Here is a 14237-nt window from a genome sequence, read left to right as displayed (position 1 = left end):
TATATAATAAAACATAAGGAAAAACATAGAATTGCCAATAAAAAATATTTATGTTTTGCATCTAGAAACAAAAACCTGCACTATCCTAATGTTTGAAACCACATGCTAAAAACTCCATTAATAACGGGGAGAAAAATATATAAAACATTAATAAAATCCATGTTTTACGATATCATAAAATGTTTTTTCTAAAATCAGTTCCTAATCGTCGTTTATTGAGCGATTGTTCCAACGATAAAATTTTTCTATTCCACGATTTGAGAGAGAAACTTATTTCTCTGATGCGCAAACATACAGATTACAAATCAACTAATCCTCAAGTCGCATTGGATTGCTACACGCTCATCGAACGCTCACGTTAATACGTAAAAGTGAAAAGATAAGAGGAAAATATTTAAAAAGAGTAATAGAAAAATATGAGAAATAAACAGATTATAGGATAATCTTCCGAAAATGTCACTTTTGACACTCGCAAGTTGACTGACGCAGCTCATTCCAATATTTCTATAGAGAATAATTGCATTGAGTTTAGTTTTTTATTTTTATTTTATCGCGGTTATTATTGTCTTTGTTCAATCGAAAATACAAATCATGCGAATCTAAAATTATTATCAAATTTGAGAAAAGAATCAAAAGATGAAAACATTGAGCGATGTTAAGTCGATTGCAACAGTGATAATAAAAACATGAAGTTTAATAATACGTATTATTAGTATTAATACGCAGTTATATCAATATACGTATTCATACTTAATAACTACGTAGTTAACAGCGTGTTATATTCCGTGGAACAAATGGAAAGGTTTGCTTGACAAGTTTTACAGAAACACGTTATCTTTAGAACCTTATCGATCATATAGCGCCATTTATCAATGTAACATTATAAAAAATGAGATATAAGGGAAGAAAAAGAGAAAGGAGAAAGAAAAAAATATTCGAGTAGAAAGTGAATGGGGAGTCGATAAAAAGAATCTTACATGCTAATCAACCGCACTGTGTGTATAGACTTTTAAAAAAATAACAAATTGCATATACATAGAAGTTAGATATCTTGACACACACTTGATGTGTGAGGTGAGGTCGAATAAACAAATGATAATAAAACGCATCTCACGCGCGAGTGCGCCGCTTCGTTTTTTTTTCTTGCGGCTTCTCCGCTTTATGCTTTTAGCTATTTGTCCGCGATATAATTACTTCCCTAGAGTATAGTAGCTGGCACAGGAACATGACTCTCAGTCATTGGCATCACAACGTAACAAGGACTACAAGCTGCGTCACGCGCACTTTCAATGAGCTTGCTTTCTCTGTCGCATTATTATCAGACGTGCACCTTGCTCTTCCCCAGCTTCGCAAGCATACATGCACATATATTCTCTCACGCTTACATCTCGCTTACATTTGTCTTTTTGCTGAGCGGGTGACTACAACCAAATTACTTGGTCCTGAGTATTTCTGCACATAGTATTTATTTCTGTTCTTTCGTTAACACGTATAATAACGTCTTGATCATTATTCCCGACTTTGAATGATCTCTATTTCGGCAAATGGATAAGAATGAGGCCAGGAGAAAATAATCGAAGGCGACGTTATCAATCCATAATGGCGATGGAAGATTCGCACAATGATTTCGCATGTTCGAATCCGAATCATCAACGGTACCGCTTCGATTGTAGACTGCGTCTAACTCGACTAAGTAACCACTCGAATTACCTTCAGGCATCTCGAAAATACTATAGTCTCCTTGATCTCTATCAAATCCCCCCCCAAATCAGATCGGAACTGAGAGAAGCGTTAAACGACGAAAGCAATTCTTATTTGGTTTCTCATTCGCCAAGTTCTTCTCTTTGTTTTTATCATCATCTCAGTCGGTTCTTCATTATCCAGCCTTCTTATCGCGTGCATACGTAGACGGACCCTATAGATGACACCGCGTGTAGCAACAGTTCGGTCACGTGGGTCCGGCCGGGGCTACGTAACACTGATTGCCGGGTTGGAAGGGCCCGAAGGTGCGGGCTCGCTTTTTATACACTGTCCGGTCAGCTGGTTCACGCTGAGCGGATTGTTAATGTCGTGAGGATTCGTGCCGACGGGGTTGCGGTGAGGCTGCGGAAGTGGTTGCGGTTGCTGTTGTTGCACTGCCGTCGTCGTCGTTGTTGCCACCGCCGCCGGCTGGTTCGTGTTTGACAGAGGCGGAGGCGGCACCGGGGGCGTCAACGGGCACGGACACGGGCATGGACTGGCCAGACTTGAGGGCGATGGTAAGACCAACGAAGGACTCGCCAGACTAGACAACGCGGATAGGCCCCCGGGACTACTCAAAGATTCGTCCTCCTCAGGAGTCCCCGCCTCTCCTACGCTACCCAGATTATCCTCTGAATGATCATCCTCAGCTTCACCGTCAGCTTCACCGTCGCCGTCTCCTCCCTCCCCCATGTATCTGATACATTTCTTCTTACGTCTGCAAATAACGACATAAAACCGATTAGTACGTGTTCGTTTAGGTGTATTGAAAACACAATATAATGTTGTCTTTCGATTGCTGCAATTTCCATCTGTGAGAGATAATTTATTTAAATAATAACAAATATATAAATTTTTATTTATATTTTGGTAATACCCTGAAATGCGAGATAAAAGCACGATGTTCTTTAATGTACAACATATAGTCAGAATTACTTCAATCTGATATTATGACCAATCAAGCAATATTTCGAACAATATTTTTCAAACAACATTTAATTTTAATTCGACACTCTTGTGTCTCTAAATTTTTTTTCAATTATCTCTAAACCTTACACGAGGCTCGACATTCGGTGGAAGTCTCACCGTTGGAAATGCGCATCTATGAAAAATGTTACATCTAAAATTGTTACCAACTAAAAAAAAAACATGCGATTACGTCATCATCGCAAAGTCAGACACACAAACTTCTCCATCTCGAGTTAGTAAATTATTTCATGTTCCAATGCCTCAATTCCCGAAGGCAACAATCTTTGTGCGCCTGACAATGCTTCGATTGCTCGACACTGATCACTCGCTCGCAAATGCCATGCTCAAAATTCTTGGACGTAACAAGCATAACGTGTAAAAAATTTGTACGTGATAAAGGAAACAAAACTCAATCGAAATGCCAGGGGGCATCTATCGAATCATTTATTATTCGTTAATCGATAATTTTTATAGGGATCCGCGCTCTTTTTTCGACATCAATTTGTCACAAGCCAATTAACGTACGTATACATACATTGAATGGATACAGTATGTTACGTGGAACTAGGAATATTGCGACTAAGTGTATTCAAAGTAAAGTTTTGAGTCGCGTAAAAGATGGACATCGATAGAATAGATTCCGTGTGACGAGAGGAAGAAAGGCATTTTGCTACTGCACAATTTTCACAAGTGAGCCTGTCCGACCTCGTCCGAGAACTGCTTCGCAGTCGAGACATTTTGTCGCTCTGCCATTGGCTCTCATTATTTATCTCTCAGCTAAATCAATTAGTTTCATCGGCCGTGCTGCCGAGGACGACGGAAGTTGCTATTAACTCGCAGTCACACTTGGATGTCAAAGCATTACACAAAATTTACAGGAGTTAGATTCCGTAGTTTTAGTGCGCGACAACGAACGGGTATTTGAAAATCTCGTGCTGGATTGCAACATATATATATATTATGCTTTTGTTAAATCAATTATCGATAGTTATGTATAATTGCAGTTAGCATTGATTAACAAGAATCGTATTCTTCGCATTTATACTAAAAAAATGTATTTCTCACAAGAAATAATAATTTGCATTTTTTTCTTTTGTTTAATTAAAAATAATAAATGTCTCTACAGACATGGCGTCAGGTATCTTGTTAAAAGCGGCTGCAATCGCGGTTGTTTGCAATCCAATCCGAGATTCAATCTCGAATAATACGAAATTGTGCAAAATTTTAACTTAAATTTCATTCTACACGTTCAGCCAGCGAGATGTTTTTTCAAAGAAATGCCTTAAGTGGTTACTACACGTATAAAAATACGTTATTGTATAAAATATTACAAAAGAAAAAATGATTAGATATTAAAAGTAAAAAAAAAATGTGAAAAAGAACACATCCGCAATCATCCGGTCTTAATCGTATGAACTGTCATGCTAAAAAATTAAAATATATAAAAACCTTCTAACATAAGTGTCAAACGTTCAGAAATCGGAATAAATAACTGTTACATGTGTATATATATATAGAAACATATATGTATATATATAATGATATATTACAGATCAGCCATGCTAAGGGCAACACTGAGTAAATTCCAACTAAACGAGAGGGATAAATAAATAACAATAATAAGCTGTAAAGAGCCACAACAATGAGAAACAATGCGAGCATCACGGGCCACCGTCGTGCCACTTACTATGGGGCTCTCTTCGCTCGTATCTTTTCACAATGATATTTAACGAGCTATATGTCCTCATCATCAAGTTTCAGAAAAAAGTTTAATATCCAGTTATGTGAGATACAGTAAAATCATTTGAGTTATCTTTCGAGCGACTGGCCGGCCATAGCGAGGACCGACGAAAGCCCGTAGGTTTCAAGTCGGGACTGACCACTGTTTAAGAAGAAGTGTTGCAGTAGAAGGGAGGCGATAGGCTTGACTAGAGATTAACATAAGTGGGTTCTTGCTGAGGCGAGGAGGCATTGGAGGCAGTGTTGGTGTTTGGCGGGGCGGCGGCTGTCCCCACCGTCCCTCCACCACCTCCAGCCCCGACCCCTGCCCCCGCGCTACTTCCCACACCGTGATGGATTATGCTCGCGTGGATGCCCATCCCCGCTCCATGCTCCACTGGGCTGCCAAAACCAACCACCAGCCATTAAAGGGGCGCTCTCTCGCTAAGACATATCGTCGACTTAATCCCACCTCAATCTCGCACCGTATCGTGTCGTCTTAGATCACTTGTGATAGTAAAATCGCGAAAACGAGGCCGGCGATTATCGGATCGAGAGAGAGATTATCAATTTTTTTTATATGCAATTTTTTATATTCTGGAATGCGCGATATTGATGCCAGACAGTATCGTTTCATATCACTATTTTAGAAGAGATAAAAAATGGCTACCAATTTTTTTCTATTTGACACATATATATTTGACACATATATAAACATATTTTACTAATAATAAATGACATCTCCAAATATTTGAAAATAAAATTTTGGCAACAAAAGATAGTCGAATGATATGATAATTTATGCGTTACGTAGATATCGTGATTATAGCATTGCCGGCCCCGTTGGAACAAGCTTGGATTTTAACTGGAACGAAGAAAGACAGTGGAAGATATAGTGATTGTTGTATAGATCAGAAAATATGTCTCCCAAGTATCCGCGCTGACGCGATGGTTTAGAATTGATCTTGGCGTACTTGATGGCGCTATGAATATTCGTGGTTGCTTTACAATTTATGTCTATTTTTATTGTCACACGTTATTACAATCTTCTAACACGATTTCTTAAATATTCGTGATAACATTACCAATCGAAAGCACAATGACGTTTATACAGGCGGTATGTAAGTTACGTGCATTCAATGCAGAGTGCAATCGGTCAAGTCCAAGTGCAACAAACTAGGTGCTCCCGATATCTGACGATAAGTCTTGATTTTGGCAGCATGAACACAAACCAAGTGCAATCGCACAGGATGAATTTTGTACGCTTTACGACACGAATTTTACACGTTTCTAATTCATTCCCATGCACGCGATGATGACAGATTGCCAGGTTGGCACGATTCGTTGGTAGACTACAAATGGCGCTTAATCTGGTGATCGCTCTCGAGACTGTCACCTTCTCTCATCGCGTAATAAACGAAAGGAAAGAAAAGGAACTGTTCGATGGGATTCGTCCTCGCCCCTTTAATGAGGTCCATGAAATTCACAAACCCAGCCGGGAGTTGGGGCATTTGGGCTACACCGTGACAACGAGGCAGTGTATAATTGACGCTAAAAACAGGTGGCTCGTGATACCGCGACAAACTACGAAAGTGTGCTTCTAGAAACCGATATTTACAAGCCAAGTACAGTTGGACACGTTTGGGCATCGTTAGGCGGCGTCGTGCGCCCACTCGCAACTAGGAAGGAGATTGGTCGTTCACCCTTTCTCTTTTTGTTCTTTTTTTTTTCTCTTTGGAAGACACATTTTCTGATGGTAGCGCGCAGCTTCGCGCTGTGCTTTTTTTCTCTGTTTCTTTCCTCGTTCGCTCTATGCTATATTTGTAGATTCGACAGGAAGGGAGTACCATCATTGCAAACATGAGTTATTCCTGACACGACCCTGTTGCGCATGACGTTTCGCATCATATCGCATAGCATCACACCGATATTTGTACACTGGAAAAAATGATGTTATATCAACAGCTTTTTTAAACCGAAAATAATTTTGTTAATTCATAACATATTAATGAAATAAGTAAAATTTTATCAAAGCAAGAGCATGATGTATTTGTTTCATTAATAGTGTTATTGAATTAACAAAATTATTTTCAATGAAATTAATATTGTTAATATAACATCATTTATTTTCAGTATACGTAATATATATATATATATATATACACACACAGAAAAAAAGATTATTCTCAAATCAACCATAATATGCTCATATATAAGCAAAAATATTGTAATCTTGCTTCAAAAATTTTAGTCTTGATTTGACTGAATTTGTGTTGATACAAGTATTACTTTGCATTCAATTCAAGATTTGCTTTATAAAAAATCTTGCATCAATGTAAACTCAATCAAATCAAGACTAAATTTTTGAAACAAGATTACAATATTTTTGCTTATATATGAGCATATTATGGTTAATTTGAAATCTTTTTCTGTGTACGTTCCGGAGATATGCCATTTGGTGATGTCTTTAAGTTCCATGTGGATAACATGTGGATGACGGAACGGGGTCCGAGACCGATACGAGATAGCGAAAATCGAGAATACTAGAATCGTGATTGATATGTCGCGAACAATCTTGAAGAAGGTCATTAGTACATGTAGAAAATAACGTTTACAGACGTTTCCGAATCATCCAGTTATTTTTAAAGCGCCAGAGTACACTTTAAGTAAGCTACTCGAGTGTCATTACCAAGTAAAGTGTTAAATTATGTACTCGTTATATTAAGTGAAACAGAGGATTGACGTTACGCGGAAGAATCCGAGATCTTCTTTTACGAGATTAATGATATCGGTGAACGAAGTATTTCGTGTACTGTATCTTCTATATTAGACTGAATGATAGACAAGGTAAAACTTTTTAAAAATACAATCGACAAACATGACATTGCCAAATTATTGACTTCCGTAAAATTTAGTATATATTTACACACAAACCACGAAAATCGTACGCGCGGTTTGACAATTGTTTTCTCACTGAAGCACAAAATATATCGAAAAAAAGCTTTGCACATGGCACACATACCTGCAGGGTTTGCACCATTGGCTTTGTTGATCTAATCCGTACCTGGCACGGCATTTCTTCATGTTATTACCTAGAAAGGGAAACAGTAATGATTAATGCCATGATCGTGGATTGTTTGCAAATGGAATTACTATTCGACATAGTACATTCTGCCAAAAGAATGACGTAGTTATTGACATCGCTATGTGAGAAAGATGTAAAGAATCAACTCGAGTAATCTATGATCACGTGGTAAAGAAAAAAAAAACAGATGTTTATACAGAGTGTCCCACGGGAAGGTGTTGAAACTAATCAGCTGTCATTTTCGAAAGTATTCAATTATTAAAAAATTAAAAATTGCGCTGAAAAGAGGAAAGTCTGCAATTTTTAATGAGCATAAATAAAATTTAATAAAATGTTTGTGTATCAATTAATTTTATTGATGAAAAATATGCTAAAATCAAGTAAACGTAAGTAAAATTAAGATTAATATCAAAGACTGTAGATAAGATCGGAAAACAGTTTCAGATTTAGTAGCAGCTAATTAAAAAGTTATTAGCAATATTAAAAACGATATGTTAGAAAAAGTTTTTACGAGTTTTTGTAACAAAAATTGTGTTTTGTACAAATTCAGATGGTGCGCACTCCGAAAAAATTACTCTTTGGGATTGTGAGCATATTTTTTATATATATATATATATATATAAATAATATAAATAAATATTATATATTGACAAACCGTGCGAAATTGTCGTGTACGATTCAATATGCGGAAACGACATAATCTACGTAGTATAGAGTGCCCGAGTTTTTGCGTCAAACGTACTTATGTTTCTGTGAATGTCAAATGAATTCAACGAATGTCAACTAGTCATGCGTGTAACAGAACGATGTTAATCCCTTGAGATCCAAGAACACCGATTATTAATATGCATTATGGGTTTTCAATTTTCCGAGAAGATATTTTACAAAATTCGATACTGTAGATTACCTAAAGTCGTATTTATACAAGATGTAATTTTAAAATTGAATAAAATTCCTTTAAAATTAATGTAATAAAAATTTATTTCGGTGTTACGACCTCAAAGGATTGTAAACAATATGTCATAAGACCTTCATCGAAGACGCTATCGATATTAAATATAACACATTAAAAAACAATTTTACATAAAAATATGACGTAAACAAATAAAAATACAAGAATGTATTTGCGTAAATTTCTACTTCAGATAATCTCATACAGTGAAGTTGATAGTCTTCGAGGAAGGATCCACGCATATTGACAAAGATGCGAATCATTTATTTTGAAAGCGATGCAAATCCATTTTTAATGATATAAATTTCAATAAGATGTTAAAATAAATTTATTTAATTTATTTCAAAATCAGACTTACGTCACTTTCTAGATGAATGGCTTATCTTTGTCAAACAAATAATATGGCATGCAACGTTAACGTTAAAACAGTTTAAAAACACGATCAAAGATCTACTTGGTTGAAATGTCGTGACTTGTATTATAAACATAAAAATTCCGGAATATATCTAAAGAAATATCGAAAATATTATGGATGTGAACGTTCTATCGTACGAAATTTTCATATGTGGAGGTCGAGAATAAACTGAGTGACTCGATTAAGTGACGATAGAACGAAAATAATAAAATTAGAATAAAAATCAAGGAATTCAGGCAACATTGAAACGATCAAAGAAAAATAAATGTACGAATTAAGAATCAAAGTACAAGAATAAGAGAGTGATAGTGAGAGAGAATAAGGGGAAAAATAAAAAATAAATATTTATAAAATAAAAAAAGAGTGAATAAATGAGAGAGAGAGAGAGAAAGAGAGAGAAAAAAGAGAGAGAGAGAAAAAGGCTGAAAGAAAATTAAACGCTCAGGATTGTCTGATTGCGGAGTAGGTCCCTGTAAAAATGCAAAATGGCCAGCGTCCCCAAAGTTGTATACGTAATTAATAATAAAATGCATGGATGTTTGTCTCGATTGTGTGTGCGCGCGCACGCGTGAGCATGTGATGTGTGCATGTGTCCTGTGCATAATGTGTGTCACATGTTGCCAATGTGTAATGCAGATATATAGGCACGCACGTGCGCATGCGTATGTGCACGTCCGTATTCGCGACTAATGTAAAAGACCATATATATATATAATAGAGTCACATTTATATATATATACATATATGTATATATGGACGTATATGCGTGTGTGTTTAATAATATAGTTATAATAAAATATATATATGTATATATATATAATATAATATAATATAGATATCGACCCAAAACCCCTAAGACGGGGAGGAAACATGCAACATAATATAGTGTAGCAATATAAGAATGTATAATATAATATAATAGTATATATGTAATAATGAATAGGGTGGAGGGGGCAGGGGCTCTTTCCTTATGACGAGGGGATTGTAAGAATGTGTGGAGTGAGGCATGTGGGTACCTCCAGGATCACTGTTTGTGTCTTGTTTGCGCTTCCTCTTCTTAGTTCGGTTGGTATTTGCGCGGGAAGACCAGTCAGGGTACAGCTGCATGTGCAACTGTCTCTCCCGTCGCGCCAACTCATAATACTTGGCCTGTTCCTCTCGCCCTAGCGCGTGCCACTACCGAGAGAGAACCAAACACTTTTTGTAATTGTGCATGAACCGTGTGTGGACTAAACAATATTTTTAATCAAGAAAAAAGAAAATTCACTAATGCTACTGCCGCCACCCTAATTGCATAAAAATTAGCTAACTCTATTTAGAAATTAATTTTTTTTATTACTTTTTCGTTATCTATTTTATTATTTTATTTTTTTTAGCAATATCTCGTTGCCTCATAGCATTTCAGTAACACTGGGGTCCCTACTTTCCGTTTAAAGTGCTAGAAGAACAGCCTAAGTTGTCCCCTCCCCCTCGGTCGCACCGCTATTCGTCGCATGTGGTCGATATTAATAACCTAAAGGCATACAGGGTGTCTGATAGAGAATACGATCTAACGAGTAGACGGTAAAAAATTTTAGTGGAGTACGCGTGCGGATGAAAAAGTGAAAGAGTAATGTTTGCATGTCTATATACACTGAAGAAAACGTAACTGAGTATATAGCTTTGAACGCTATACACAATTGATATACTTGCAATCATTAGAAGATACAATCCTTAGGATATACATATATAATAATATATCGTTTCAACCAATAAATTTTTTTATTTATTAATTTAATTTCATACTTATCAAAGTACAATTGAAAGATTAAGAATTACAAATTCAATTAGGTTTCACTGTCTTTCAATCCTTTCGGTAATACGAACGCATTATCCATTAAAAAAATGCTGATTCCTCCAGTGTATTTCCGTTTGTCACCTGCCTCAATTCTTCTCCACGTATGTCATCGAAATAGTAAAGGGAAGTCTTTGATGTAAGACTTATGATAAAATACTGTCACTTCCCAAAAGAAACGTTTATTTCAGGTATATACACGTATATATACTATTGAATATTTACGGGAAAACGGAAGAAAGAGAAGAAATGAATTTCGAAGAAGGCGAGGATTGTCAGTGGACAATTCTCGTCAAATCGCCGTAGCATGACTCATCTTGGGAGACAAGCAAGTTGTGAGCAGATGTCGCCCCGCAGCGAAAAACAAAAAAAGAGAAAAAACGGTCAGGCCCTAGGCTCTACCAGACATCCCGTACCTAAGGCTTTGGTTTTCACTCTCGCTCTCGTTATCGCATCATCGGTGATATTATTTGTCTCGTCTCATTTCTTCTTATTCACCGGAGAACGAATACCGCTTTAGGGAGTTTGGCCAGATAAAAAAAAAGAATTGCATTGCATGCCGCGAAAGTCCGTGTTGATTTTCTTCCATTTTTTGTTTCTTATTTTTGTACTTTTCTTTTTTTTTTTAATTCTCTGCTGTGCCACATTCCACAATCCCCACAGACAATCCAATCCAATTCAGTTTCGAAAAACGAAAAAATATACATATATGCATATATGTACATATAAAATATCCAAGAGATATACATATATGTCGATAAATATATATATATATATATATAGCCTGCACACGTTGAAAAAGACTGAATGCCAGAAAACCATATAAATAAATAAATAAATAAATAAATAAATAACGCAAAAAAAGAAACGTACGAAAAAAGAAACGCACAGAGACTTTGATCGTTTCAATCAACCAGTATAGGTATATACTAGCAATTATTATATATGAATTATGAATTATTAAGGGCCTGCTGTTCTAGCACTGGAAAGTGGTACCTCCGGTGGGATCTGCGGATCGCTCTTTCTTCCTCTTCTTCTTCTTGCTGCCATATCCGTAGTTATCCCTAGCACTCCAGCCGGGGTATCGTTGTTGATGCAGATGGCGCTCCTGCCTGGCCGCCTCATAATACCGCGCCTGCTCCTCCCGGCTTAGCGAGTGCCACTGCGTGTCATATCCCCAAAATTCAGAGATTCACAGATTCACAGCCTCACAGTACTTATTACCGTGCACCGTCCCCTTTATCTCTCCCTCCCTTTCCCTTTCTCTTTCTCTCTCTCTCTCGCTCGCTCTCTCTCCCTCTCTTGCTCAAACTTATTTATCACTAGCGACAAGTGTACAAGTCACTATCATTGACTCGTGTGACTCATCACATGTCCCATGAGACCCACAAAAACCACCCTTCGACCCTTCCCTTTTTGTCACAGTTCTTTCTATCAAGGCGAATCTGAGATTTCCTTAGATCCCACCTACAATGCTCTATTTGTACTGAGATACTAGTAGGTATGGTTAGTTAGCTCCGATTAGTAACCCGATAGATGATTCGTTCGACAAAAGCGTTAAAAATACATGCAATACTTGTATATCCAGAATGAAAATTCGTCTGGAATATTTTTAATAAACAGTCGATCAATATTTTCTCTCTTTTTATCATTCGAATGTTATAAAATCAAAATAATAAAACTTTTGATATTTAATATAAAAATTCAATAACCAAATCGTTTCATTATAACGAAAATTTATCTAATTCATAAGTAAAATTTTTATAACGATAATATATATGATTACATATCTAATTGTAGATTTAAGTTAACTCTGAGTAAATTGCTAAAAATTAAAATTTTGCTTACAAACAAATTAAATTAATTTCTCTTCTCTGTCTTTCTACACGAAATATTTCAAAAATCTTGTTCCACTATGAGATAAGAGAAAATATTGACTTTTGCACATTTTAATTATTCTTACATCAGAGTGCAATAAATTAATTTTATTGATCTGGATATAAACCTAGCATTTTCTTACTCAAAATAATTTACGATATTCAATGAATAAAAAAATTCAAATTTGCTACTCCGAAGTAGAACAATTTACTTTAAGTGTAAAAAAATATCTAGATAAGAAGATTTACTCACTCGTCTTCCCAATATTTGGTTGATCGCGGCACTCTCTTTTAAGGTACACTCTGCCACAACCTTCGCCCTCATTTCCTTCATATACAGCATAAACGCATTCAAAGGCTTTTTTATATGGGGTTTCTTTTTATCTGTCGAAACAACAACGAGATTAAATAAACCATTCACTTTGATCAATGTCAAGCCTCTCTAATACTACGATTATCCACATGTGATTTCGAATACCCTTAAATCCTTACCTTGATTGTTTTGTTGTCCCGTGTCCTGAGCTTTCGCATTGTCCGTAGGTAACGATGTGGAGTTTTTCTGTTCTATCGTTGACCTGCAACACACATGTAAGACTCAAGATGAATTTGTTGGGCGCGATTAACGCAGATTCTACAAAGCCTATTGATCACATTTGTGTACCGTTTATTGAAGTAGGACTGTTTAACCTCAGAATTAAGGGGTTCAGATTTCGCACAGGACAGGGGGTAGGTCGGTGCGGAGTTCTGGGATAGCTGGTCAGACAGATTCGGTGGCGTCGGTGTCGGCGTCGTTGCGCCGTCAAAATAGGATGGCGTGGTCGGTGGTAGCGTCAGCGGACTCCTCAGAAAGCTCTGCGGCAGTGGCCAGTTCATCTGCTGCCACATGCGATGTCGTGCCTCCACCATCGCCAGCAGCTGCATAAAGTTTTGCTGTTGCTGCTGGCTGGCGCCGTATGGCGGCGGCGCAATGCCGCGCGGCGCGCTTAAGCTCGACATTTGCACGAGACTGCTCATGTAGAGCGCGGTCAAGAGTTTGTGATCCGCAGTTGGTAAACCACCGGACTCGACAGACTTGACAGCGTCCTGGAATATCGCCATATTATCCTCGATCGCGTTCTCCTCAGTCACAACAGCGTCCTTCTCCTCCTCGTCGATCGACGCCTCTGCGATCTTCACACCTGCGATCACAGTCCTGATCGGTCCGCTGTCTTCAGTGTCGTCCTTTTTTATCACCAAGTTCAGCGGCTCCAGGCACTCGGCTGGCTCCATCGCCACATACGGGACTACCTCGTGCTTACTCGTGGGCCGACCGCCGAAGTGATCCAAATCGATCCATGGAACGATCCTAAACGCCACACGATCTCACTCGGTCGGTCCCGAGTGCTATTGTTCGGGGATTAATTATCACGAAACGAACGAATCAAATCACCGTCCACTTTCGATGACATTAGGGCCTTAGATTCTCCTTTTCGTATCAACCCTCATCGACCTCATCTCACTCGCGTTACTTCTCATCAACTCCGGAAAACGGCATGCTCGTCATTTGCGGCATCGCAGGTAGACAAGCTGGTTGGGCTCCAGCCGCGGCACTCGACAATTTACACTCTCCATTCACATCCCCACGCTTTCTCGGGTTAGAGCGAGCG

The 14237-nt window shown here is 37.6% G+C and overlaps 1 protein-coding gene across 4 annotated transcripts in view; it reads right to left on the bottom strand.

Moving 5' to 3' along the window:
• Positions 1–581: 581 nt before the first annotated feature.
• Positions 582–14237, bottom strand: part of LOC108732052 (protein pangolin, isoforms A/H/I/S) — a 193674-nt gene continuing 180018 nt past the window's right edge. For 2 of the 4 annotated variants that reach the window (XM_018462672.1, XM_018462669.1), the window contains 5 exons: positions 13084–13166; positions 12845–12975; positions 11711–11876; positions 7451–7520; positions 582–2458 (listed from right to left, as the gene is read on the bottom strand). In XM_018462672.1, coding sequence (XP_018318174.1) covers positions 1969–2458; positions 7451–7520; positions 11711–11876; positions 12845–12975; positions 13084–13166 — 940 coding nt within the window. In that variant the 3' untranslated portion in view covers positions 582–1968. Of the gene's footprint in view, positions 2459–4589; positions 4831–7450; positions 7521–9896; positions 10057–11710; positions 11877–12844; positions 12976–13083; positions 13167–14237 lie in introns of all 4 variants that reach the window. The other 2 variants (XM_018462671.1, XM_018462670.1) reach the window with 2 other exon arrangements.

Source organism: Mycetomoellerius zeteki, unplaced genomic scaffold, assembly GCF_001594055.1.
Source record: "Mycetomoellerius zeteki isolate Tzet28-1 unplaced genomic scaffold, Tzet1.0 scaffold145, whole genome shotgun sequence".
NCBI classification, from domain to species: domain Eukaryota; kingdom Metazoa; phylum Arthropoda; class Insecta; order Hymenoptera; family Formicidae; genus Mycetomoellerius; species Mycetomoellerius zeteki.
This window is presented reverse-complemented; position numbering and strand designations above follow the sequence as displayed.